Below are 27,579 nucleotides of genomic sequence, written 5' to 3'. Positions count from 1 at the left end.
CTCTCATTCATTCATTCTGCAAACACTGGTCCTTGTGGGTACCAGAGATTGCTAAGGCTTGTTGGTATCCAGTGTGAGATTGTGTATGGGTCATTTGGTACCTGGCCACTAAATTTTGTTGAATGAATGAAAATCTGAATTTACTCACACCTAATGTTGGCTTGTGGCCACTGGTTAATGTCCCGGTGACAGAAGTGGTCAGGGTATTTGGAGTTGGCACAAAAATTTGTTTGCTAAATCTTAAAAATCCCCAATCCTTGGGGGTTTCAAAGGCTGAGTATTGTCATACTGGTCTCCTGTTACAAATAGTGCTCATAAAATCATCTGTAGCTCCTAGTTCAGCAGATCCCAAGGTTCCCCAGTCCTTGCCAACGTTCTTTAGGTAATGTTGCTTCATTAACATTTAGTAGAACGCTTTTTTGGTGTGAAGAAGCCAGGGTTTTCTGTCGGAAGATCCACGGGAATTTTGTCTCCTGTCCTGTGCTCACTGTTTTTGCATGTCTTTGTGTGGCCACTTAGCCACCTCCTGGTCTCAGTTTCCCCAGCCGTAGGATGGGCAGCTCCAGTGAGGCTGAGGGCGTTGTGGGTTGGTGAGGTGGTCAGTTGTACCGTCCAACCAGGGCCTGCCTCCTGGTAGGGGTGATCAGATGCTTGCTTCACAAGGCCAGGTATGGTGTCTCTGGGGCAGGAGGCAGCAGTGACATCATTAGCATCCAGCTGTCAGGTGCCTAGGAAGAGCACCCGCTGTGGTGACTCCCAGAAGGAGGCCCATGCTGGGCGCTGTGGCCTGCACCTGGGCCTCTCCATCAGCGCCCGTGAGGAAGGAGTTAGACTGCAGAGGTGGCATGGGTCACCCTCATTCAGCCTGCTCCCTCGGCTTCCACCCCAGCAGGTGGTGGTCACCCTGGGCATTTTCTAACTCAGCATTGATTTGAAAGGAGGGGAAAGTGGCCGAGACATGAAAGGAGCCACTTCCCGGCCTCAGGGCCTGGTTCCTCTGACCCTCAGCGGGAGGGGCAGCAATCAGATGAGATGAATGAGGGTTTTCTGAGTTGCCAACCTCACCTCCAAGACCAGCATGGGGTTCAGGGGCTTCTTTGTTGAAGGGCGGATGACCCGACCCGGTGATGGGTTCCTGTCACACACGGAGTTGTGGCATGACTGGGGTTGGACTCCAAGCACCCAACCCCTGGTCTGCCGAGCCCCACGTGATGTGCACCCCCAATTTGGGGGACCCAGTCGTCCTTAGGCCTGCATGGGGGCGCTACACGATTGAGCTGACGAGGAAATTTTGTTTGAACAAGGGACATTACAACCCAAAGAAAAGGTTTTGAAACCACCAAACCGGAACATCTTTCTAGTTAACTTGTTAAAGGTCACAATTAAAGAAGTGATCTCTCGCCGGAGGGAAGCTGAAGCCTTTCTCTGTCTCTCTCTCCGATCCCTGCAGGTTAACTGTAATGGCTTCACCATTGAAGATGAAGAACTTTCTCATTTGGGATCAGCGATATTTCCTGAGTAGGTTGAGTCTGACTTCGTCTCTTTCCTTTGTACTTTTTTAACACTAATTTGATTTTCTTTTTGGATTTTTTATGTAACCCACCTATCGGCATGTGGCAGGCATGAAACGGCAAGTGAATTAAGACAGCTTTTTAATCTGCCACATTTCAAAATATTTCCCCTGCATTTGGGATCCAAAAGTAGTAGTTAAGGGAAAAGCTGCTTGTTACATCCTGCTAGGCGGAGAGCTGTTATTAAAGAATATTTTTTAGCATGCGCAGAAGGAACAGCCGTGCCCTGTCATGGGATTTGCCTTCTGCATGTTTGTAGCTCTGGAAATCTTAGGGTTGCTTGTGCTAAACACGGCATTAGCTGCAGACTTGTGTACAGAATATGTGAGCCTGTCTGGTTTTTTTGTGAAAACATCAATATAAACTGGTCGTGGTGGTGTGCTCATGTAATCCTAGCACTTGGGAGGCTGAGGCAGGAGGATTGTTGCAAGTTCAAGACCAGCCTGGGCTACAGAGTGAGCTCAAGGCCAGGCCACCCTGCACTGCATAGAAGACTCTGTCTCAACAAGACCAAAAAGAGAGAAAAAGTATCAACATAAAAACTGAGTAGTTTGGGCGAGATTATGCTACAGCTGTGAGCTAGGGGAACACTGGAAAAACCTAGCCTATTTTTCTCTCTCCTTTAGGAACATTCAGAGAAATTGTAAAAAGCTACCCAAATGCGGTTGTGGAATGGAGGATTTTTTTTCTTTCCTTTCCCAGTTCACAGAGCATTTGTGGAGTGAGAGAGGGTATTATTTTTAGGAGAATGAGACACGGAACAAAACTGTTTAAGGTTTTTTTCACTATATAAAAATTACTTGCATTGCACTGGCGAAAAGCCTACGAGGTAAAGCCCACCGCTGAGAGTGGGTTTTTGTGCAGGCAGCTGGGACACGAGCGGCTCCCCAGGTCAGCTGGGCCCTGGTCTCCCAGGGATGCCTGTTTCCGAAATAGCTCATTTCCTGGGCTCCTGTGGCCCTGGTCTTGAGCTGAGCTAATCCACAGGGAAAGGACACCCATCCTTAGTCTTCAGGGGTTCTGTGGAAGTCAGGAAACCTCTAATGTGCATACATTCACACGCTTCTGGTGTGTGAGTGTGTGCGTGTGTGTGTGCACATGTGTGAACTGCCAGACTGTGCGTCTCGCAGAAGGTGGAGGTCAGGAGGAGAATCGCCCCAGCTCTCTGGCTCAGAAGCTGCCCTATTAGCTTTCTAGAAGCAGAGGACGGGTGTGAGTGTGTATACCACGAGAGCTGCCCTCAGGGAGAGACCTCGCAGACCTGTGTTACAACTCAGGTGCCCAGTGTGCTCCGAGGCTTCTCTGCTCTCAGTACCCTAGAGACGGAAATCAAGTCTGAGATCAGTGGAGTTTGTGGCCAGCGTTGCCCACCACCCTGAGAGCGCGAGGTGGCTTAGGTGCCGATCCCTGCCCTCCTAACTTAGCCGGGTATGTGGTGGGACCGAGAAGTAGCCACACTCTGCAAGACCCTTGGAGAACTGTGCTGTCCCTTTTCTGTGAGCCTGTCCAGGCATTCCTTCACTAGATGCCCTGGATCTGACTTCTCCGCAGTGTGTCAGGAAGCCAGCTGGACCTGCTGGGCCGGGTGTATGCAGGGGTGGCTTTCCCCATGGACATAACCACCGTCTGGGGACTCGCTACCTGTTTGTCCTGGGCACACAGCTGCCCAGTTCTTCACACTGACCCCCAAGCACCCCAATCTCCATGGCCCCTTTTCTTTAGCATATTCTTGGAGTAAGCAGGAGAGGAGTTCTAGTGTTTGAGGGACCAGGAGGTGGCAGTGGCCCTCAGAGCAGTGACACAGGTGGGTGCACATGCCTCCAGGAGCATGAGCCCCAGTTTCCAGGCATTTTTAATTGGGGGAAAAATCCCCTTGGGCAGAAATCATGTTGGCATTGTGATTTCAAAGGCAGTGTTCTCAGAGATCAAGCACCACGTTCTCCCTGTACTTTAGAAATTTCTGTTCTCAGAACTTTGACCTTGATATAATCAGAAAGCTCAAAGCCCCTCACATGGGCGAATCTCTCTCTCCGTGCTGTCCCCGAAAAGCAGACGGTGAGCAGCAGGAACAGTAATGTCCCAATTTTCCAGACGAGGAAATTGAGGTGCAGGGAAACTCAGACGGGCTTCTCCGGGGCCCTGGGGGATCACAGGCTCTCACACACTTAGCAGCGGGTGTTTCTCTACATCTGAGGAAAGCACCCGAGAAATGAGCCACTCAGACTGACAGCAGCCCTCGGAGGGGGACCAGGTGTCCTCCCCGCTGTGCTGGGCAGTCACAGAGAGCACTGGAGACCGGGTATTGAGTCCTGGGCCTACCTGCGAGCAATTCGCCGCTCTGAATTGTGGATTTCATTTGTTAATACAGTTGAAGTTGAAGGTGATAGATATTATTCCAGATGCATACAGAACCATCTCAGAGCAGTCAGAGCTGCTGATACGTGTGTATGTGTGTGTGTGTGTGTGTGTGTGTGTGTGTATTTGATTGACTTACAAAGATTCAGTTCTTCTAACTAAGTGAACAAGTAGCTAAACAGCCGCCTACTGCCCGCCCACACCACACAGGGAACTGGGTTTTCTCTTCTGTTCGACAGCGTGGCACTGATGAATCATAGCTGCTGCCCCAATGTCATTGTGACCTACAAGGGGACGCTGGCGGAAGTGCGGGCTGTGCAGGAGATCCTCCCCGGGGAGGAGGTGAGTGAGGACCTGCCTTGCTGTGGCAGCGAGGGTTGAAGGGCTGGGACTCTGTCCCGTGGCTCAGCTGCCAGGGTGCAGAGCCCTGCAGGGGCTCACTGATCAGCTGAGTGGCTTGGGCTTAGTGTCCCACCCCAGGGCTTCTGCTGTCTCCTCCTTGGGTCAAGAAGCAGCAGGAGAGAATAAATTAGAGTTCAGCGTGTAGCAGGTATTTTAAGAGGAAGGAGGCTTCCCAAATGGCCAGACGGACACCGTGATTCCCCCTGGAGTCCGTGCGTTCTGTTGTCCATCGGTGGACCCCCAGCCCAGACAGGCCAAGCATTGTTGCCAGAAAGGGATCAGGCTGCCCAACCTCGGTGACACAGGGTTTCACATCCCATTCTAGGAGGCCGTCAGACGGCCCTTGTGTGACCCAGTGGGTGCGGTGGAGGCAGTGAACGGGCAGGAGTCCCCCCTCCCACCCTCCCTCTTGCATGTCCCCCGCTTCTCTCCTTCCTTTGTCTGCTGTCACTCTGTGATTGAACTAAGTGGATTTCTCTGCAAGGAGTTAACTAGACCCTGGCAGAACTGTGACCTGAAGTCTGATGTTCAGGGTGACCTTTACACCCCTGCTAGGGGCTCCATAACGGGGGTGTCCCACGGCGGGGTGCGGGAGGCTGCCCACATCTGCCGGTGTCACCATTAAAAGTTAATCGCAGCCTGCTGCAATAGAATCATCCGCCCCAGGCCTTGGGGCTGGCAACAGAGGCTGAGAGCTGGACCCGACCCTGGACTGGCCTTTGTCGCCATCTCGTGGAGGCTGCCATTCATTGCACTGCATCCCTCAGTCACTTTGAAGAGGAGGAGGTCCTGTGACTCGAAAGCTGGCTGAGTGCTTTCAGAACCTAGGTTGGGGTGGTCAATGCTCTGGGCACTGCTTGCCCTCCACCAGGTCCAGGAGACCCTGGCTGTCCCCACAGTCGTGATGTACGGGTGGCACTGCCTCAGTGTGATGCTGAGTCTGTTACAGAAAAGCAGGGCTGAGAGGACAGATGCCCCCAAGGTGGCACTGTCCACCTTCCCTGGGCCCTGGAGGCCAGGGTCATCCATGTCTCCTGGACCCTTTGCCAGGAGGAGGACGGGGACAACGACCCTGCCCACCTTGAGGGTCTCCCTGTCCCCTCACAGATGGGCCTGTGGAAAATGAACAATATGTCTCCGTGCAGCGGCCTCCTGCCCTGTCCTCCCCCCCTCCTCCGAGGTTTGCAGAGCCACCAGGGTGGCCGGGGTCAGTTTCCCCTAGTGGGCCACAGCGTCACCCTTTTGGGGCCCCGCAGGTGTTCACCAGCTATATCGACCTCCTGTACCCCACGGAGGACAGGAACGACCGGCTAAGGGACTCCTACTTCTTCACCTGCGAGTGCCAGGAGTGCACCACCCGCGACAAGGTGAGTACAGCCCGCGCAGCAGCAGTGCTGGCTCCCCCAGCACCTGGGCTGTGCCCTGCGTCGTCCAGGTAACTGGGACCTTGTCTGGACTACCCTGGGTTACCTGACTTGTCGGTTGGCGACACTCACTGCGAAGTTAGATTGCCCCGTCTGGAGGAAGCTCACCGCGCCAGCACTGGGTCCCTTGCTGGATTCCCTGTGCTGCAGACGCCTCCTCTGCCCCAACCCCGGAGGATGCTGCGTCGGGGGAGGGGGACTGACGCTGTGCATTGTGGGCATTTCCCTCAGGACAAGGCCAAGGTGGAGATCCGGAAGCTCAGCAACCCTCCAAAGGCGGAGGCCATCCGGGACATGGTGCGGTACGCACGCAATGTCATCGAGGAGTTCCGGAGAGCCAAGCACTACAAGTATATCCTGGCCGGGTGGGCAGAGCAGCGGGTGCAGCGGGTGAGGGCGGAAGGGAGGCTGGAGAGGCCGGCTCGGCTGCCTCCTTTTTTATTCTTAAATTTTCTTTCTTTATTTTTTGGTCTTTTTGAGACAGAGTCTCGCTATGCAGTTCAGGCTGGCCTTGAACTCACTTTGTAGCCCAGGCTGGCCTCGAACTGGTAAGGATCCTCCTGCCTCGGCCTCTTGAGTGCTGGAATTACAGGCGTGTGCCACCGGGCTGGTTTTTGGATTTTTTTTGAATTACAGTTTTAGATTGTGTGTGTGTGTGTGTGTGTGTGTGTGTGTTAGTGGGAATTGAACTCAGGACCTTGTACTTGCCAGGCAGGTGCTTAGGCCACTGGGCTACATCCCTGGCCTGTGGTGGCCTCTTATGATCTGTTCTTGTTCCCTGGTGCCTGCCAATGTGAGGAGGCTGACAGACTGGGAACCACCTGTTCTCATGGTGCCTGGTCCCTTGGGCCAGCCCAGTGCCCTCACACACCTCACTCTCCTGGCGTGGGATCTGGCCCCTCAGAATCCACCTCCTCCGCCCTGTGTATGCCTCCGCCCACCAACCCTGTGGGATCAGGAAGGGGCCTGGCTTTGTCCCCGGGGCAGATCACACAGGTCACGTTGCCTCACATGTGCCTGACCCTGGATCCCATCCCAGCACCGAGAAAGAAAAGGCTTTGTCTGGAGGACACGACTTCTATAAAAATGCTCCACTAGCTGGTCGTGGTGACACACAGGATTGGCATCCCAGAGCCCGGAGGCTGAGGCAGGAGGGTTGTAGATTCACACCTGGCCTGGTAACTTAGTGAGACCCTGTTTAAAAATAAATATAACAAGGGCGGGTCAGGAAGCCCAGTGGTTCATTCCCTAGTACTGGAGAGAAAAAAGGACAGAAAGGCCCCAGCGGAGGTGGTCAGGGCGTGGTGAGGAGGGTTTGAACTCAACTCAGGACTTGAGATTGCATCAGTGCTGTCCTAGCCCGGGGCCGGGTCTCTGGCCTTGTGTATCGGGTGAGATCTTTTGCCCGGCGTCTTCTACCTCCTTTCATGTTGGCTGTGTTCTCTGCGCCTCTCTGAGGGGCATCGGGAATGGGCGGCGGGGAGAAGGGCAACAGTCCAGCTCCCCCAGGTGGCCCGGCCGGCGGTTTCCTTGACTCCACAGCACCCCCTAGCGAGCTGCTGGAGATCTGCGAGCTGAGCCAGGAGAAGATGAGCGCTGTGTTCGAGGACAGCAATGTGTACATGCTGCACATGATGTACCAGGCCATGGGCGTGTGCCTGTACCTGCAGGACTGGGAGGGCGCCCTGAGGTACGGCCAGAAGATCATCAAGCCCTACAGGTGACTGCGCGCGCTCGCCCTGCACGCCGCGCGCTCAGCGCGACCAGGACCGCGGCTGCGTCTCCACATCTGCTTCGGAGGGGCGGATGTGGGGCACTGCTCCCCTGAGCCGGGTCTGCCTCCTCCGTCCACGGAGGAGCCCCCGGGGAGGCAAAGCGAGGTTACAGAGGGTGGCTGCTGGTGCTGCCGGGTTTGGGCTGTTGGTAAAAAGCCAGCTGTCTGCCGCCCCTTCTGTTGATTGCCATTAGGAGTTAATAAGCAGGGGACCCCAAAATAGGTTTCTGTGACTATCCCCCTCCCCATGCTTTTTTCACATTGCAGTCCTAGCTTTCCTTATAGGTGGTGACACCTAAGGGATCCAGAAAGATCTCACTGAATTGCTAAGTTGTCCGGGCTGGACAATTCTGCCTCAGCCTCCCAGCTAGCTGGAGGCTTTTAAAGGAGCCGTGACCACCACCCTAGCGAAGTTCAGGGTGGAGGCTGGGGGTGGATCCAGGGCCAGGCACGTGCACAAGGATTAGCCGTGCTGATCTAATGCCCTCCCCACCATTGGCATGAAACAGTTTGGGTTTGAATTTGTGACAGTGATGACTCAGCCCAGCGACGTGTCCCCTTCCGGGGCTTAGTAACCAGAAAGGCGGGCGTCAGAAGGAAGGCATGGTTTGGTCGTTGGGGTCTGATAAGCCGCTGGAGGGCTGGGCCCATGAACACTGTGCGTTTATAGGGTCAGCCCAAAACCAGGTGGGTTGAATCCTGGGTCCTGAACCTGTAAGTCCTTGTGGTCTAGAAGCACCCCAGGTGTCCCTCATGGGCCAAAGATTCCCTCAGTACCCCTCTGGGTCTAAGATTTGGGAGCACTGAGTGTGTGTCCAATCTGAGTATCTGCGACCACCCCTGCCTTACCTACCTGCGGTGCCCCCAGACAACCAGCAGGGGGAGCCCAAGGGGAGGCCAGCGCTCTGCCTGTGCCCGGGGAAAGCGTTTGCTTCATCCGATTGGGCTGCAGCGCTCCCTCCTTCCTGCCGGCCGGCCCTGGCCCTGCATCCCAGGCTTCCCATAGGAGCTCAGCGCGCCCGGCCTGTGCATAAAAGGCTTTACCGCCAGAGCTGCCTGTGGGCCGCGTCCACTGCCCTCTGCTGGACAATAGGGTCGGGGGTAGGGATCCTGGAAGAGCTGAGTGGGTCCCGAATCAGAGACCTGCTCCTTTGCTAAGCCAGTTTGCAGGCTGTGCTGCGGAACTTCCATCACAAGACACGTTGGGGCGTGGCTGTGTGCATGTATGTGCACACTCTGATCGGAGAGAATTGGCCTAATCACAGCTTATCAACAGGACATTTACTTTAAAAGCTATTTCCCAATCGGTGGTGCATTACTCTGGGAGGCTGAAGCAGGAGGATAGCAAATTTGGTTCCTGCTTGGGGCATTTAGTGAGACCCTACCTCCAAAACATATTTTTTAAGGGAAGGGCATGCTGAGGATGTAGCTCGATGTGGAGACCCTGAGCTGAGTCTTCAGTAGAAGAAAGATCACATCCCTGGCCTTGCCATGGGTCTACCTAAGAGAGACAGATCTGGGTTGGGGCCCAGTGGTGTTCGCAGAGGTTTCTATGCAGAATTCCTCCGGCAGTCTCGATGGGGTTTTTCCAAAACACAGAAACTGCCCTGGAGGCCTCTCAGCCGAGCCCTCCATGCCCTGCCCCAACCGGTGGGTGGGCTCTGCTCCCTGACGGGCACCTGCTATCTCTCTGCAGCAGGCACTACCCTCTGTACTCGCTCAACGTGGCCTCCATGTGGCTGAAGCTGGGTCGCCTCTACCTGGGCCTGGAGAACAGGGTTGCTGGTGAGAGAGCCCTCAGGAAGGTGCGTATTGGGCTGCAGGGGCAGGGTGTGGGGAGCTGGGCCTGTGCCTAGTCTACTTGACCGGAATGCAAGGGTGTGTGTGCAGAAGGCATTTACCCTAGCAGAAGGGTGGCTGTGATTGCGGCCCCTGCCATGACCAGCATCACCACACAGGGCAGTTGGGTAGGCTGTTGGCTGGGCTGGGAGGCTGAGGCAGGAGAATCTCCATGAGTTTAAGGCCAGCCTGAGCTACATAGCATACTCCTGTCTCAAAAAAAAAAAAGTTGGGAGCCTGGGGTATACAGTGGAGCCTTCATTCAAATTCATGCAAATAGGCCCTGCTAGGCAACACACTTGGACCGTGTAATCCTACCTACTTGGGAGGATGAAGCAGGAGGATCACAAGCTGTATGCCAGCCTAGGTGATTTTGTGAGACCAGATCTGAAAATATAAAAATAAAAAGGGCTGTAGGGGCAGCTCATTAGTAGACCACTTGCCTAGCATGCAGAGGCTTCAGTATTGCAATAAAGTGGGGAGTCTTTCAGAGCAGAACTCTCTGGCTTTTCTCAATCATGCATGCTAGGACCACGACCCCTGGGATGGGGGGAGCAGGACCTTGGGCAGCCATTGCTGCCAGGTTTGGTGGCTGCCCGTGGGCCCAGTCTGACCCTCACACCACGCAGGAGCTTGCACCGGCCCACGGGGCGTTGTTCTCATAGCTCCTTAGGCTATCTTCTGTATAGCAAAGATCAGGGGCATGTTACTGACTCCTGTAAATATTTTGGCCCCCCATGAGGCTCAGAGGCCCGGTGCTTCCTGCTCCCCAAACCTAGAGGAGATCGCTTAGGGAAGTGGGGGGCAGTTCAGACAGGAGGGTCAGGGCCCTGTGAGGACAGCAGTGTGAGGTCCACGTGACATTTTCTGTTCCGACTATGGAATTTGTTATCCAAGGTCACCTGTTTCTGGCCTCAGTGATGGCGGGTAAATCAGCCCACCAGGTCCCGTTGGAAAGAAATATCTTGAATATCTTGAATACTGGGGCGAGAGGCTGTTTCCCTGCATCCTTTCTCTAGCCTGCAGTGCCTGGATATCCTTGCAGAATGTCTTGCTCCACCTTATGTTGAGATGCTTGCTAAGTCTGTGCATAATCTTGTTTCCTTTTTGTCACAAGCCCAACGGGAGAGGGCGGGAAGAGGGGGACGACTCGAGGGCTGCGCCTGCTGTGGGGTCCGAGGCAGCTGGCAGTGGGCCCTCAACCACCTCTCTGTCCCCTAGGCCCTCGCCATCATGGAAGTGGCTCATGGCAAGGATCACCCCTACATCTCCGAGATCAAGCGGGAAATTGAAAGCCGCTGAGCCCCTGCCGCTTGCGGGTTTCTACTCGGCCTGCGAGGGACTCAAGCATCTCCGATCTTGCGCTGCCTGGAGGAGCCACGGTGCAGACGCCTGTTGCACGCCGATCCTGCCCTCCCCGATCCACCCTCAGCGGCCGTACTTCGTCCAGCCTGGCGTCAGATTAATTTTGGATGCTGGCTTTTTCCTGCGAGCTCATGGCATGGTCTCACACCTCACACAGCTGCGGTTACTTTTCCCTTCATGCCTATAGTAACGCTCCGGACAAACTCGAATGACGGCAGAGAATAAAAGCGATGCATTGGCTGCGTGGCTTCTTGGCGGGGTGTGTGTGGGTGTAGTGTGTGTGACAGAGGTCCCAGGCATCTCCGAGTGTGATGGGGCCTCTTCCTGCGGCAGGCCCTGGCCTGTGACAGGGCTCTGGAGCAGCACGTGGAGTGGAGGGCAGGCCCGGCTCGGGTGGGGGCCTGGTGGCCGGGGCGTCCTCTGCGCGCTGGAAGACACATCCGGGCTGGTCTCTCCTCTGTTGCCTGTCACCCAGGGGGCGCAGTGTCTGCACTGCGCACCTGGCTCCTCCCCCTGTTTCCTCTCTGTGAAAGCAGATTTTCCAGCTCCCATTCCGTGCATTGTTCTGTGCAGCGCTCTCCTTTTTTAGGAAAGGAAAAAAACCTTCTTTTTTCTCCTTGCCAACGCAGTGTTGTGGGCAAACAGCGACTGGTGCACGTGGCCGGCGGGAATGCGGCTTTTGCAGCCCCAGTCCTCTGCCCAGCGTGGATGGCTGGGACGCCGGTGTCGCCCCCTGTCTCCACGCACAAGCCCTGGCCAGCTGACCCTTCGCCACAGGCCTTTACTGAGCACTTACTGAGCACCTACTGACTGCAGAGCAGAGCGCCTCCATGGCGCAGGGGGAAGAAGGCTGCTGGGCCGGGCTCGGGGCTTCCAGGATGCTCGTGTACTGAAGGGCCCCTCTGAAACACCCGTGGATGACCATTTTATGGGGTGCGTAAAGCGTGTGAAACTGAGACTAAATTCCAATGCAAACGTAAGCGAGGACCGCGGGCTGTGCTTTACTCCTCCCTGGCGCCCCCTGGAGGCGAGGCCACTCCGCAGTTGCCGCGCGGGTTCCGGAGTCCTCCACGCGTGTTTCGCGTGGGCTTCTGCGCTTTTAGCGTCGCGGACTTGCTGCGTTTCCGTTAGGGAAGACTAACGCGGGGCACGCAGACTGCGCGATTCACCCATGGTTTGCGGACACGCGGTTTCCCCCAGCCAATGTTCTGGCAAGCAATGCCACTAGGGAGACCAGCCTGAATCCCAGAGCTCTGCAGATGGGCACAGGGGAGTGTAGTCCTAGAAATACAGCTCAAGGGGCCAATAGAACTCTTCTTAAAAACTCAAGGCTACAAAGTACCAGCCACTTAGGCCGAGTGTGGTAGTGCATGCTTGTAATCCCAGCGCTTGGGAAACTGAATCAGGAGGATTATTTCGAGTTCATGACCTGCCTGGGCTGCAAAGTGAGCTTAAGGTCGGCCTGAACTGGATGGTGAGACCAACCAACCAAATAGTCATTTTTCTCCTTGATAATACCATATCAATTTTTTAATATATCTAATGTGTGAGGCCAATCTAATATATGAGGTGTTTTGTTTCATAAGCATTCATCAGGGTGGGCACTTTGTGACTTAGAATCTTAGGTATTTATTTGGAAAGGGAGAGGCACTCACTGTGTAGCTCAGGCTGGCCTTGAACTCACAACAGCTCTCCTGCCTCAGCCTCCCGAGTGCTGGGATTACAGGTGTGCACTGTTGTACCTGGGTGGAAATTATGTCTGAGTTGACATTCATGGCTGGGGTATTTTATTCATATTTCTGATACCCAACTTAGGGAGGTGGTTGGTACAGGTATAACCAGTTCTCCACACCATGGACACCAGCTGTGCGGAACTGGGGTGCCCTGACCCCCATACACACGACCTACCACCAACTTCGCAAGGCCCCAGTCCTGTGCTCTGAAGCTTTTATGGTGGCCCTGTTACCTGGGATCGATTCAATCCCCAGCCTCTGGTGATCAGCTCCGCTCCAGCTCTCACTGTCCCTAGAGTCTGGGTGCAGGACAGAGAGCATTCAGCCTCAGTCTTGGAGAGAAGTCCCCAACCTAGGGCCACCCAGGAGTCTGTCAATGTTGCCTTAGGAGAGCCCAGGGTGCTGGGCCGCTCGCTCAGCAAAAGAGCTCTTCCTGGTTTTTCTCGCCCCTCTGTTCCTTTGTACACTACCATGGCGTACAGAACAGTTGCTCCCCTGCCAGCTTGGAAAGGTCTCATCACTGTGTGACTGTGGTTGCTTTTTGCAGTGAGTTCATCCCACTGACCTGCCTACTCTGGTGCCAGCTAGAATAGTTATGACAGCCCTGCAGGATTTTCAGTGTCTACAAGAGTTAGTTCTTTTGTGTGTTCCGAACATTTGCTGACAATTCTCCCACATTTCTCTCTCCAAAATAATTCCAGACATCTTTGGACTTGTCCTGTCCTCTGTCCCATCCACAGTGCAGTTGTGAGGTTCTTTTGATTGGTTTTTATGGAGACAGTCTCACTATATGGTCCAAGCTGGCTTTGAACTGTGTCGCCCAAGCTGGCCTCAAACTCAGCAATCCTCCTGCCTCAGCCTCCTGAGTGATGAGATTACAGGTGTTACCCACCACACCAACTGTTGTCTTACTTTTTTTCTGTGCAAACAATGAACCTTGAGTTTCTGAGTGTTCCTAGAGGAGGCTGTGGTGAGTCTATCCATCTGTCCAAGTTGTGCAAAGAATGTGAGTAGCTGTTGTATAAGTTCCACACAGCCCTCTTTCTCCTGAATGCTGGGCTTTTTGTAGCTGTTACAAACCAGTTTTCTTCCCCTGCTGTTTCTAAACTGTTAGGTCCGGTGAGGTTCCCCCCCCTACCCGCTTTTCTTTTGGCACCAGGAATCGAACTCAGGACCTCATGCTTGCCAGGCAGATCCTGTTCTGCTGAGCTGTATCCCCAGCCCCCAATGTTTTAATTAAACAAAATATAAAACCACCCAAAAGAGATGGGTTTGATCCTGCTTTTGTGTCCTTTTATTTGCATTTTAGTGTTAAGGTTTCCGGTTTCTGCTTCATGTATGTAATCCCAGCTTTGAGGATTCTTCTCCATGTTAAAATTTTTTCTTCCCAAGCTCAGCTCTAGTTCCTCTGGAGACTAATGGGTCTACTAACGGTCACTGCTTCCTCTCTAAATCACAGTTATGCACTCTGTTCTGTTCGTCAATCACAGGCAATAAAGTGGGTCTATCTGCTTGGCCCACAAAAGCTAAACTAACGAGTGTCTGTTCTTTTCTGTTCTACATGATCGTTCATTCACTGGTGCATTTTGTCTATAATCGCCCTTAACCTAAAGTAGCTTTTCTTTCACGAGTTATAATTCTTGTGTCTTACCTAGAATTGTTTCTGTGATTATCTTGTTTTTTCTTGTTGTTTCTGAGATGGGGTTCCACATGTAGTTCAAGCTGGCCTTGAACAAGTGACTGTCCTGCCTCAGCCTCCCAAATGCTGGGATTACACGTGTACAGCACCATACCTTGGCTGTGTGTCACGCGCTTTGCTAGCTGCCCCTCCCACACAGGGTGGCTGGCGTACAGCGTCCTTGTGGCCCTCTGCTGGGGACTGCGTTAGAGCTCTGCAGTGCCTGGGCACTGGTGTGGTGGGTGTGTGGGGGGGAAACACCAGTGGAGGGTGTCGCCCTGCTCCTTATCAAAGACAAAAGCAAGTGTCTGCCTGGTTGCAAGGGGTCTCCTTTCGGTGCCATGGCAGCTGAGGGGCTGAGCATGCAGGATGGAGCAGCAGCTTTCAGAGCGAGGTGAGCTGAGCTCTCACAGAGGTGGAAGACAAACACCAGCAGCCCGGAAGTTCTATGAGTTATCAACGTGCCGGGACAAAGACCCGCATCTCTGTGTTTCTCACCCATCTACCCTCACACCTCCCCAGTTCCCCGACAATGCTTTATTTAGGACTAAAAAGTGGCGGTAAGGAGGCTATAAAACCAGAAAGCAGACTTTCCTAGACACCTCCGTCCATGCAAAGAATCTTGCGAGCAAAAGGTACTGGTGCGCATTGTTAATGCAAACACACGCTAAAGACATCAGGTTTCACTGTTTTCTCTGAAAAACAAAAGGTTTATTGTGTATGCAAATCAATATATATCTCTTACAAAAAAAAGTTAGGATAAAGATCTCACATTTGTAAAGGCACATATGAAACATTTTACAGAAACAATGAGGGTAGTAAGGACTAAGACTGATACTGAAATAAGACTTTATAACATCGGACAGGAAACAGTGCAAAAAATACTGTCGAAGTCAGTTTTATACACCTCATCCGCGTGTATGAAACTGGTTAAGCGTCAGCTTATTTACTGATAAGGAATAGCACAGAGGACAGCATGCATAGTGTTACTTAAGGCTTTTCGTATCATCCTATCACCAAGTTGGAAGGGAGCCCACAAGTGCAGGTGACAGGCTCTAGAGAAAATCACCCCCACCTCCGGGAATATGGAAGGGAGCCCACAAGTGCAGGTGACAAGGCTCTAGAGAAAATCACCCCCACCTCCGGGAATATGCTGTCGCTTCTCTGTCCTTCCGTCCCCTCACGGTTGTTGTTTGGTGGTAAAGAGATTGGGCTTCCGTCTTGCGAAGTGGCAAGTGGTCACCTTGGGGAGGAGACTGCAATCTGGGGACTCCAACCCCTAATGCATTTTTAACAATAACATAAGGGGTGTGGTTACTCCTGTCAGTCAGCCTCCAAAACCAAGGAGCTCTCCCCACATGCAGGCTGTGTGGGAGCCAGGCGGCTACTGGAAGCTGGCCCGTGAGCCTAAAGAACCAACTGGTTCCTAAGTTTGGGTCTTGGATATCATTTCAAACCCAAACTGGTGCGAATTCTTTTTGAAGGATAGCAAACTTTGCAAATTTTTTTTACAAAACACAGACCAAGAAAAGCATCGAAATACTGAAGTATAGTACAACAGTACAGCGAAACGGACGAGACCGACTTCTCACTGAGTAACCCCAGCTACGGAAGGGTACACTTACAGAAAAGTCATCTGCACTGCAAACCTCCTCTTTCCACCCACCACACTGCAGGCGGGCTTGCTGGCTACTGAAGGCACAAAGACACACACGGGAAGCCATCGCTGAGGAACAGTGACCTTGCGGTGTCTAACAGTGGCAAGAAAGTCCGAAGGAAGTTGTGGTGGAATTTTACAAATGTTCAAGTTGAGAGAGAGAGAGGGCTCCATGCCACGGCTTCCAGTGGATGCCGCACGCTATGCAATGTATTCATCAGCTATGGGGGCAGCAGAAGAGGAGAAAACCCCGGAGAAATGGGAGGACACCAGACACCACCCTGAGTGCCACCTGGTTAAACGCAAAGCCGATTCCTGAGATTTTAGCAAAGCTTCCCCTAAAAGCACAGAAAGATGCCAGCTTCTCAGAGGAGGTGGCATTCACATTCCCTGGAGGACGGAGATGGGAAGGCAGGCAGACAGGTGGACAGTTCTTCCCTTCCGGTCTCCCTAGGTGGCCAGTCTGTGTGCAGAGGCCACCATGCAGGAAGAAGCTAGAAGACACTAGTCAGATTGCTCACGTCTACACCAGACCAAATGCAACCACTGCAAATCCACCTGACGCTGGTGCCAAGGCCCACGGCTGTGTTCAATCTAAGCACCACTGATTCCTACCTTTTCTTTCATTGCCTCTCATATTGAGGGACAGCTAAGTCTCCGTCAGGGAGCACAAAGATGGCTCAGGATGACTGCCTGGTTGTGGACAGGTTTCTTTCTATTTTGGTGGTGCTGGGGACTGAACCAGGGTCCGTGGACTGCGCTACACCCCATCTTTTTTATTTTCTCAGACAGCGTCACATAAGGCCCATCTTCCTGCCTCAGCCTGGCAGCATGCTGTGATGACAGGTGGGTGAGTGTCACCACGCCAGGCCCGCTGACAGCTTCCCAGCCACTCTCGTTGCTGCTATTCCCGATTACCAGCTTTCACTCCCTGAAATGTTAAAAACTTTTTGAAAAAGAAAATTAAAATTAGATTTCCTAACTGCACGTTTTGGAGAGGTGCGAGACAGTGACTCGCTATGACCAGGCTGAATTCGCTCACAGGGGCTACAGGACTAGGAGAGGGAAAGAAAGAGCACTGTGGACAGCTGAGACACAGAGTGGACAGAAGAGCATAGCCGGGGAAGCTGGGTGTGGTGATGCACCCCTGTAACTCCAGCACTCAGGAGGCTGAGGCAGGAGGATGAGTGGGAGTTCAAGGCCCACTGTCTCAAAAAGTAAAATAAAATAAAGAAGGAAGAAGTCACTAACCAACAACAGGATGGGTGCCACATCAACGCCACTGGCAACAAGACAGAACACAGGTGCGGAAGGCCGGAACCCCAACCACTTGAGGGTACTCCATGAGAGGCCCGAGGTGATTGCTTGGCACTCCCAGAAATTCCTGCTGCAAGGGGCTCACAGCATCACTCCGGCCTGTGGAGACCAACGAAGGGCAGAGTGAAACCAATGGTGGTGGAGCTGATCGTGCCCCCAACACGGTGGGCAGATGCAGGAAGCAGCTGGAAAAAGCCTGAGTACCTCGACAAAGCAGGACAGCGTCATCACAGTCAAAAGCAGTTGTTGGAGGCTGGGGCAGGAGAATTAATACTAGTTCTAGACCAGCTGGGCTACAAAGGGAGCTCAAGGCCAGCCTAAACTGCATAGCAAAGAACTTATCTCAAAAAGACCGAAAAAAGCAGCTGTTTTTCTCAACCCAGAATGACAAAATCTGTACAAGTAAAATTCTCTTTAAGCTCCTTGGAGGCTTATTAGTCAACATAATTAATTTGTGCCAAGAGAGATGCTCACACCTACGCCCTGCCTCAGCACTCGCTTGCACATAGAGAGCCTGGCATCCTCCTTCACGCTCATGGGAAACAAACAAACCACCTAGCATTTGTCATCCTTCACTAAGGCAGTGAGATCCTCTCCCTGTCTCTGCAGGGGCAGAGCTGGCTGTAGCTGTGACCCCGACCTGCAAATGCTGCCAGGGTCTCTTCCTGAAAGGTGGTATCTCCTTGGAACTCTCACCACCGATGGCAGCCCGGCTCTCTGTGTATCAGGGATGAAGACACAAGGGGCTGCAGGGGACGAGGACACACGCTTGGGGTCAACACAGCCCAGGGAGTGCAAATGAAAAGATGAAACATTTCAGCCGGGCACCTTCAAAACCAGAGGCCTGCAAATGTTTTGACAGCTTGTCTCAGAGATGGCATCTTTTATTTCTTCCATTTCTAATTTCTCGCTTAGAATCATACAAGCAGCAATAGACCCTGGCAGCCCTAGCTTCAGACTTGATACATCATCAGGAAATCATTTCCAAAAGCTCTAACTAGATAACTAATTTAATACACTTTGCTTCAAGGTTTATTCCTTGGCCTGCTTCCCAGATATAAAGCATCTCTGGATAATTATTATGCAGATGCCACTAAAAGGACTTAAGTGGCTGCTGCTAATTTACCAGGAGACAGGTTGACATTCGCTGGAGATGCAAAAAGGAATGTAAAATGTGCTAAAGAACCAGAAGCATTTTTAAAAAATGAAACGTATGGAATAACTTGAATGTTGGCCTTTGGGTTTTCATAGAAACTCTGGCTAGGAAGTTGGCCATCACACCCACTTCCTTCCTCCAGCCTGTGCTGTAAAGAACATTCTGGTAGCACAAGATGGGAGCAGTGGATGGGTCTGAAGGAGGCCCTGAAGGATGAGCCTCAAAGATGAATCATGTCTGCACGCTGCCACCAGAGCCACTGCACCACAGCCCACGGCGGGGCTCCGAGATGAAAGACCAAAATTGGCATGCCTCATCTACAATGAACTGGTGGCTGAGACTGACTGTTAGGCTATCCCTGGGACACAAAAGCCTCTAAGGAACTGGAAACAAAATCCTTTCAGCCTAGTGACAAGTGTTGCTTAGCACTGGGAATATATGTGCTACCCATGGTTTGCTTTCCAGAGCATACACCCAGATGCTGGCATTTACGAAGCTAGGCGAAATGATGCTCCTGAGCTGACTGTCACACCTGGAGGAGATGAGAGGGGAAGGGCTGCACTTCCAGACAGAAACTCGGTCTATACCTGCAGCACTGCCGCTGTGGCTGGCTGGAAGTGAAGCTGGGCTGAGTCCCTGGCAGAGGCACCTGTCCCTACGTATGGCTGCTGGTCACAGAGCCATGGTCTTTCCGCCTGATATGATGACACTCTGTTTCTGTCTTTTCAGCTCAGGAAAACAGAAAAAAACACACAGCCAGACAGTAATGGGGGAGCACACAGGACACCAACCTGAGTCAATTCTGAGAACAAAATCAGAATTTAAAAGTTGTGTTCAAAGAAAAAGAGATATGGAGAATGGAACCACCTCTCCCTGAAATTCACTGAGGAAGGAAGTCAAGGTAGACAAGGTTTCTCTGTGCTAAGCTAAGCAAGTCAGAAGGTTGCTGACCGGTGCAGTTGCAGCCAAGAGATAGGAACTGGGTTTCAAGCTGAGGGTCCCTGAAGGCCACCATCAAGCAGAGTGGGGAGGTCAGAAAGAAGGAAGCAGAGGAGCCGTGGGTGACACGTGCACCCTGAGTCCCTGAGAAGAGAAGAGGCAGACGTCGAGGTTAACTCCACTCCCACCAGAAGGCTGCGCGGAGCCAGGCTGGCCGGTGGCTCCTGGAAATCAGCGATCCCAGCTGTTTCCTTTCTAGCCTTCCCTCTGCCGGTGACTGACTGATGGGAAGACAGACACACCCAGCCCGAGACCTGCAGCCACCAGTGCCCCACAGGTCACTTTTAACTAAGGCCCAACTCCAAAGCCCTTGGCGGACTTGTCTTCCTCCTGCACTGGTCCACTCTCTGCTTTCAACCAGGGATGGAGTTATAGGGTAGTCCGACCCAGAGCACCATCTGGTGATCAGGGTGTGGGAACGAATGGGGGAAGCCCAGAGCCCAGACATCCCCAGAGCTGTGCAACTCTACAGCCTCAAAGGGATCTCCCACCTCTACCTTTAACTCAAGCTTGGGGCACTGGGGTACGGTGGTGGGAAAGAGGTTACTGAGGATGAATGCGGAGGAAAGACAGAAAGAAGAGAGGAAACTGTCTAAGCAAGCCTCCTGAGCCCCCAAGATAGACGGAACAGTGCTGCTTCCCCTGGGAAAGGTCACGGCTCTTTGCTTTCTAATTCATGATGAGTTCATTTTGTCACCATCTGTGATTTTGGACACGAGCGGTTACGCCAATGAATTGAGGTTGGATTAAAAATCTGGCAGCCACTTCCTTCTCTAGAAGAGATGTGTCCCTTGTGCCTTTGTCCCCACAGTGACCCCCCGGGCAACCTTCCTTCCTGATGGCTTACAATGCAGATCAGTCAAAAATGTGGTTCGAATGCAACGTACTATATTACTGTGAACGCCGCATTATAATAATTCATAAAAGTTACTCCAAAGAGGAAAAAATAAATTATCTCATATAAAATAATACACAATGTGGCCAGGTGACCTGGACTCCCATCTTCTGGGAGTTGGTGGCTTGCTGCTGCAGGCTCCCCGTCCCCGCTGTGGGACCGATGTCACATGGAGGGAACTTGGGTCCCTCTCTGAGCCCTGGCCGGGGCGGCTAAATGAGTCTGGAGTTCTGGAGAAACTGGATGAGGACCTGGTAGACAAACTTGTACTGGGCGATGGTCTGGATCATGAACATCCTTTGCTCCCTGAGCAGCTGCAGCATCACTGGGACTTCCACCTTCTGTAAGAGGACAGAAAAGGACAGAGACTGAGACAGGAAGCTCTCCCCGCTCCCTGGAGCCATTCCCTTCTCCTTCCTTCAGAAATCAGCCATTTGCTCCCTGACACAGCGCAGGCAGGCCCAGCATCAAACAAAGACACCAGCCCGGGGAGGAGCGGGTGGCCTGGTGTCACTGGATGAGATTTTACACAGGGTTTATTTGTTCTGCTAGACAGGACCTGTAGGCTTGGCTGCAGCCCTGCTCAGGATGGGCTGTAAGGCATCGCTGGGTCTCAGTTTTCTCATCTGTAAAATAAGGATCACGAGGCCCTCCCCCGCACCTGGCCCTTGTTGGGTGCACTTCCTCGGCAATGATGTGGGGATAGCAAGTGTCTGCCTTGCAGGTGCAAATGACAAAAGCACCCATAAGGCATTTGGGGCTGCATCTGGCACAGGATGGGTTTTTAATAAAAACAACTCATGTTCCTCACACTAACAACTATGGAGTTGAAGCAGCAGTGCCCTCCTGCCATCTCTTAGGGCTGGCACCATGATCAGGCAACGTATTTACCTATGAAGCTTTTACCACATCAGAGCACAGGCTCTGAACACCAGTTGCCTTGGGGGTGAGGCCTTTGATCAAAAATGCCTGGAGTATCAAACGAGATGCTGCAGGAGTCCTTTCAGGACAAAGCTCGGTGGAGCTCTGTGAAGGAAGCTAAGAGGTGGGGTCGTGGTGCCCAAGCCGGCTGGGGCCGTCCCAGCCCTCCTCCCTCATCACTGCACCCTCCTGGGCAGCAGGAGAGCTCCCAGCATCCCGAGTCATGCTGTCAGGCAGCCCTGATGTCCTGAATCCATTCAAAGTGTTATATGGCAATTTCTGTCCAATACAAACATCACGCTGTGCCCCTGTCCACCTCACCCTCCAGATCTGACACTGTGTGACTCCGGGCTCTTTCCCCAGGTCGGAGTGAAAGGTAAATATTTTGAAATGATTCAAGGCACTGAGAGGCAGCCACACAACAGCACAAACAAAGACACTCCATAAAGAGGACTTCCAGAACCGCTTCAGGGATCGGCGTATGTGAAGCCAGGGGCAGGATTCTGGAGGGAACTGATGGCAATGTTGCTTTTTTATAGTAACTGATTTTTTAAAAAAGTTACTCTTTTTTTAAAATCTTATCTATTCTAAAGCCAGCTGTGGAAACAAGGCAGGAATACCTGGAAGGGACAGAAATGGGGCACATAACTTTATACTCATTATCAAAAATCTGTTTCAAGAACGAACTAAACATTTTCTGGTCTCTCTACCACCAGAGGCTGGAATCTAACCAGCCAGGCCTGATATGCATCTGGGCAAAGCACAGGAGCTTCCTTATCACCATCTTCCAACAGCAACTGTGGGAAAAGCGACCCATGAGGCTGGGGGAAAGGAAGTGAGCACTATGAGTCACCTCGCTATCTCTGCACACCCACGGGAACACAAGTCCCTTCCGGACTGATCACAAAGCAGCAAAGGCCGCTCTGGCATGCAGTGGGCACGGAGAGGATTCAGGCACTTGGAGCCTTCACCAAGTCCCAGCAAGGTGCTGCTGGCCCAAACCCCCCCACCCGAGGCTGGCCCCAGTATGTGCTCCCGTAACATCTGGCCAGCAAAGGATCAAGGCTCTGGAACCCCAAGGACTCGGAATGGAACCATCGCTCAAGCCAGACGAGAGACTGAGCCTCTGAAACTACAAAGGGTGTGGGAGACACAGGAAGTGTGGGTCAGGAAGGGAGAAGAGGAGACACTGGTCCAGAAGTGGTGCAAGAGGAAGAAAAGATCAGGACTGGGCAGCGATGATGAGGTCCCCTTTCACCTCCAGGCCACTGGTCCCAGCAGTGTGGGCTGGGACAGCGCAGGGTGCTGCCTCTTCCTGTTCCTTCCAAACAGTAGGGGGATATGGATTCGAGGCTCTCTGTAGCAAGGACATCATGACACATCTTGGAGCAGCTGCGCTCATGGGAGCTGATGCTCAAGAAATCCCAGGTGAGACCAAGTGGTAAAAAAAACAAAAACTAGAAAAGACACCTGAATTTCTGCTCTGTCAATTCAACTAGTTCCATAATGAGCATTTTGCTTATTTACAAGTTTTGGAGAGTTCTGTTTTGTTTAAACCTTAAGCTACAGCTAGCAATACCCCCTGCTTCTACTGCGCAGTGGAAAGTAGACTAAAAGTTTCCAAATTTAACTTTCCAGGCAGGAGTTTTTAAAAAACCCTTTGAACATGTTTAAAGTGAGCATTTATTCTTTTCCTGAGAGTTCCAACATGATGGACTTCCTAGGGTAAAATTTCATCTTCTGAACCCCGAGGGTGCTGGGCAGATACATATCCTGGTCTAGGGAGCCCCATTCTGACACTCTGCCGTTTACCCCAAACCATGACAAGCATTTCCTGTCCAACATCCTCGCCATGGCACTGCAGAATGAAGGTGGGAAACACTGTGACAGGAGTTGGGAGACCTTGCACCCAGCCTGCACACTGCTGCCCGAGAGCCACAGGACATGAAAAGAGTCACACAACTGTCTCTGAGCCTCTGTCTCCTCATCTCTAAAGCAAGAGCCACCTGTGCCCCATGTCTCACCGAGACAGAGCTGAGAGCCAAGTAGGAGGAACGCACAGACATCCTCTAAAGAGCCCTCACAGCACGGGGCCGGGCCCAGATGAGGCAGGGAACAGGCCTAGGATGTACAGAGTCCTGAGTCTGATTCCCCAGCAATGCACAAAGAAAATCTCAAAACCAAAACCTGGAACCTGAAGAGAAGGCAGAACTGGTCTGCAGCCTGTGACTGTGGTTTATGTCTCTCAGTGCAACTCCCTTGCCATGCAGCAGGCAGCAGATGCCATCCAGCAAAGCACAAGCTCAGGGCAGAGCTGTGACACCCACCACGGATGCCCACGTGGAGTTGTCTGCCCTGCTCTCTGCACCCCAGCAACCTGGACCACAGCAAGGACTCCTTTTAGTCGAAACTCCACCCTGAAGAATGGAAAACAGTTCCCAAGAGCACACATTCTCACATGAGATGCAAGACTCATCTGAATTGTGCAGGACAGTACATCCCACTGAGACAGATTCTGCCCAATTGGGCCAGATGGTCTGCTTTGGGGAGGATATGCTGATCTTTGGGGTTCAGACTTTCTGAGCACTCCTGCACTGCTCTGGAGACTGCTGCCGAGCAGTGAGAAGCCAAACACCCAGAAGGCTGGAAATGTCACAGTCATCCTAGGAACCCAGAGCCTGGAAAACTCTGCTTAGGAGTGTGGAAATGAAGCCCTGAACATACATGACCAGGTGCAGGTGTGACCACAGTGCTGACCTGTTCCCTAGGTGGGGTCCTCTGGAACCAGGCAGGTGGATGGACTCACCTCGTTGTGCTCCAGGCAGTAGATCATCAGCTCCGAGAGGATGACCACGCCGGTCCTGCCCACGCCTGCACTACAGTGGACCACGATGGGAGGGGCCTGGTTCTTGGCACCTTCCAGCACGCTGTTGGTATGGCGACGCACAGACTGGATCTCCTCCAGGTAGGCTGCGGAACAAAATGCATTACCTTGTCACCAAATTCTATGTGGCTCCGCATACACTTTGGGGAAGGAGGGGTGAGCAGGACTGATGGTGAATTTCTTGTCTTTTTTAAAGTGACAATAATTTACAATTCTTACAAGACATTAATTATTTGGCTAGGACCTGCAGTCTTGGATCCTGAAAGGACCAGCTGGGAGTCAATTAGTCCAAGGGAGAATTTGTTCTTTAAATTAAACAGTTCTTTTTTAAAAAATTAAATTCTGTTTTCCCCTCTGCAAATCCCTAAGTCCCCCAAGCAGATGATTCTAGACATTACTTACAGCAACGTCTACTATTAACAGATTGGGATCAGAAGAGCAGCATGGTCCCCTTGAAATGCCCTCGTGTCAGAGCCAATTTCCGCTAGAGAGCAGCAGCCATCTGCCCCTTCCCTGCCCTCACAGAACCAGGGGATGTCAAAAGCCTGGACTTCATTTTTAGGGTTTAAAACAGACACCGAGGAGTGTGCATGTTAGCAGTGACTCCATGAGGTGACTGAACAGCCCAAGTTGAGCACTTCTTGGGGAGGAGGTGGGTGGGGTGTGGTCCCCCCAACCATTCCAACATCTGCCCACCCCCCAGGGGTCTTTGCACAACTCCACCTGGAAGCAAAAGAAAAATGACAGCAATGCAAGCCTCCGTGGCTTTCCACCATGATGATGGAGAACGGGAAAGTACACACAGGCCATCGCCAGAAAGCCCAGAACCAGAGAAAGTCAACTCATAATTTAGATTGTTGCAGTAGCTCGGGGGATAGACAGATTTAAAGGTTCTGGACCCACAGAAAACCTCATGCTCGGTGAACAATGCAAACAGGGAGAAATGCTCCAGCTATTGAAAGGGAAAAGGACAGTGGACCATTCTAGTCCTCCAAAAACATTCCTTTCTGTGCTTTCCTTTATATCCTCTCCAGTTACAAAATAATCTGAAGGAGTTTACCAAAGAGGCAGACAACTGTCACCTTTACGATGATGGCAGGCAGAAGAGTCCCAACACTGGCTATACTGACTGTGGCAGTGCCACCAGGAGCAATACTCAATGAGTGAGAACAAAAAAGAAAAGACCAGCCCTGAGATGTGCGGAGAGAGTAACTGTCGGGTACCAGCAGAAATGGCCTGCTATGTGCACGCTCCTTTTGCAATTTCTCCCCAAAGGAGAAAAGGGATCAGGTAACTGGATTTTTAAATTTTTATTTATTTATTTATTTATTTATTTATTTTGCCTGACAAAGAGGTCCCACACAGCACAGCCAGCTTTTCTCAAACTAAATTTCAAGAGGAAAAAGGAATGTTGGGCGTCTCAGCACATGGCGCTTTTCCAGTAGAGTTTTTAATAAAATGTAGAGAAATTGGAATGGACTGGGTGCTCCCTCTACTGATCACGCTAATAAAATTTCTGAAGCTGTAACTCAATGAAGGCTTCAGAAGCGTTGGAAGATAACCTGGTTCAGACACCTGGACCCAGGTAATGGAACTGAAACATGGGCAAAATCCTTAAAACCTACAAAGCTGCTAAGGTCAACACTTCTAAAGGCCTGCACACCATCATACCTGCTCTGAGTTTTGAGGAAATAACTCAGCAAGTCACTTTATATCCTTTGAAAATAGTCTTTGCATTTTTCAGCCACTTAGACTGGCTTTCAGTAAACTGGCTCTGGTTTAAAGCCCTAGCTACCCTTTCGACCACCTTGTAAAGTCCATTCTGCATCAGGGCTCTTTGCCAATCATCAAACCAACAGACTCCTAGCGTTTTTTGTTTTCTGCCTCTTGGAGAAAATTTGATTAAGTCAGTTAACAAAGGAGGATTCGAAAGGAAAAAAAGAGCACAGCAAGGAAAGAAAGTTCTGCAAAAGCCCCTGCGCTGCTCTCCTCTACACTTCAAGTGGACCCTGGGTAAAACCTGAACCCTCTCTCCCACTTAGAGCTAGAACAAAACAAAAAGATGAGAAGACAGAGGCAGAGAACCAGAGAGAGAGCGAGAGGGAGGAACAGAGAGAGACAAATGAATGCATTTGTCCTGGGAGCACATTTCAGCTTCACAAACTATAGGAGTCACCTGTCTCCTCCTCCTCAGACCCACGTGAGACAGCAGAGATTTCTGCTACAAGGGAATGCAGGGCTGGTGAGAGACGCAAGTCTTTGTGGAAAAGAAAAAATAGTGAGCTAGTTCTTATTCTGTTTCTTTGTGGGTTTTTCCTAATTGAAGAAAAACAGATGCAATGTAAAATTTACCATTCTAACCACTTTTAAGAGTACAACTGAGGGCCTGTTAGTATATCCATGATGCTATACAACCATGAGGCTGTCCATCCTTACAACTTTCTATTGTCCCAAGCAAAACCTGCGTACTCATGAAATAGTACATTCCTACCCCCCTTACCGCATCTGTAACCTCAATTCCGCTTTATGGCTTTCTGTCACGATTTGCCCACTCCAAATACCGGAGTGGGAGGAATCATGCAGTATTTGTGCGTTTCGAGCCTGGCTGGCTGCAGGAAGTGCAAAGTCTTCAAAGCTCATCCTTCCTGTCACTCACACCCTTCCCCAAGGGGTGACTGCTGCAGGGGAGTGGAACAGAGGAGGCTGCACAGGGCAGGGGGGGTTGGCGCACAACAGTACACCAGACTGGGAGCAGCCTGGCGACTCTGTTTTGGGGTGCCGAGACAGACAGGGTAAGGAGAGTGGGGTGCCACCGAGGGACATCCAGAGAGTTACTGGTTGGAGACTGGCCCCAGCCCACACATCCAGAGGCCAAGATCAGCCCTGCACCCAGGACAGGCGTGGGCTCTGCCTTGGGTACCAACACAATTTACTGGAGTTTTCTGTAGTAGTTTTGTTTTTCTTTTTTTTTGTCATTTAGGTGTTTGTTTGTTTTGTCTCACTGGTCTTTTTTTCTCTCCTCAATTATCTTCCTTGATTTACTGGTCTTTTCATATGCAGGAACACTGTCTCTGGGCTCTCTGGTTCATTTCAACATTCCTTTACTTTCTCCTCCACTCTTTCTCTCCTGTTCCCTTCTCAGTTTCGCAAAGCCTGGGCAGTCATCCCCTGTCCTCCAGCCTTGCTTCTTCGGTATTTCTCTTCCTTTACCTCTCTGCTGGTCCCCTATCCTTCTTAGCCCCCTGTCCAGGGTAAAATCCACCTATTAAGGGGAAACTCACTGCATACAAGCTCCCAGTTCATGCTGGATTTTGTTACGTAACTGTAGCTCTTGGTCCTTTGGTTAAAGGTACCAAATTAATAGTCACCATGGTTTGTCAGTTTCTAGACTGTGCCTGATGCTACTGTGATGGGTAAACACACTACCCTGGCCAGGGTGTCACACCTACAACTTGTAATCCATTGTTTTCCCTTGTACAACAACACTGTGATGGTCTGGGGTCATAATCACCACCATAGCCCAGCACAAAGGACTGGGTGCTGAGCCAAAAAGCAGTTTCTCACCCCAAGTAAACTGGGAAGGGAGTATCTTGGGACAAACACAGAGGC

At 51.8% G+C, this 27,579-nt stretch overlaps 2 protein-coding genes across 9 annotated transcripts in view; one reads left to right on the top strand and one right to left on the bottom strand.

The window, feature by feature from the left end:
* The window catches only part of Smyd2 (SET and MYND domain containing 2), a 44,080-nt gene extending 33,110 nt beyond the window's left edge, over positions 1–10,970 (top strand). For 3 of the 6 annotated variants that reach the window (XM_003474241.5, XM_063236728.1, XM_063236729.1), the window contains 7 exons: positions 1,451–1,518; positions 4,166–4,268; positions 5,585–5,695; positions 5,984–6,104; positions 7,298–7,472; positions 9,223–9,331; positions 10,587–10,970. In XM_003474241.5, the coding sequence (XP_003474289.2) occupies positions 1,451–1,518; positions 4,166–4,268; positions 5,585–5,695; positions 5,984–6,104; positions 7,298–7,472; positions 9,223–9,331; positions 10,587–10,667 (768 nt within the window). In that variant the 3' untranslated portion in view covers positions 10,668–10,970. The remainder of the gene's footprint in view (positions 1–1,450; positions 1,519–4,165; positions 4,269–5,584; positions 5,696–5,983; positions 6,105–7,297; positions 7,473–9,222; positions 9,332–10,586) is intronic. The other 3 variants (XM_063236727.1, XM_005005598.4, XM_063236726.1) reach the window with 3 other exon arrangements.
* A 3,852-nt stretch (positions 10,971–14,822) lies between these two features.
* Ptpn14 (protein tyrosine phosphatase non-receptor type 14) overlaps positions 14,823–27,579 on the bottom strand; it is a 144,843-nt gene continuing 132,086 nt past the window's right edge. For all 3 annotated transcript variants that reach the window (XM_013157553.2, XM_003474584.4, XM_063236725.1), the window contains exons 18-19: positions 23,893–24,056; positions 14,823–20,506 (exon numbers count right to left, since the gene is read on the bottom strand). In XM_013157553.2, the coding sequence (XP_013013007.1) occupies positions 20,378–20,506; positions 23,893–24,056 (293 nt within the window). In that variant the 3' untranslated portion in view covers positions 14,823–20,377. The remainder of the gene's footprint in view (positions 20,507–23,892; positions 24,057–27,579) is intronic.

Source organism: Cavia porcellus, unplaced genomic scaffold (assembly GCF_034190915.1).
Source record: "Cavia porcellus strain 051 isolate PalLab524CR breed Dunkin Hartley unplaced genomic scaffold, mCavPor4.1 scaffold_26, whole genome shotgun sequence".
NCBI lineage: Eukaryota > Metazoa > Chordata > Mammalia > Rodentia > Caviidae > Cavia > Cavia porcellus.
Note: the sequence above shows the minus strand (reverse complement) of the source record. Positions and strands in the feature narration are given on the sequence as shown.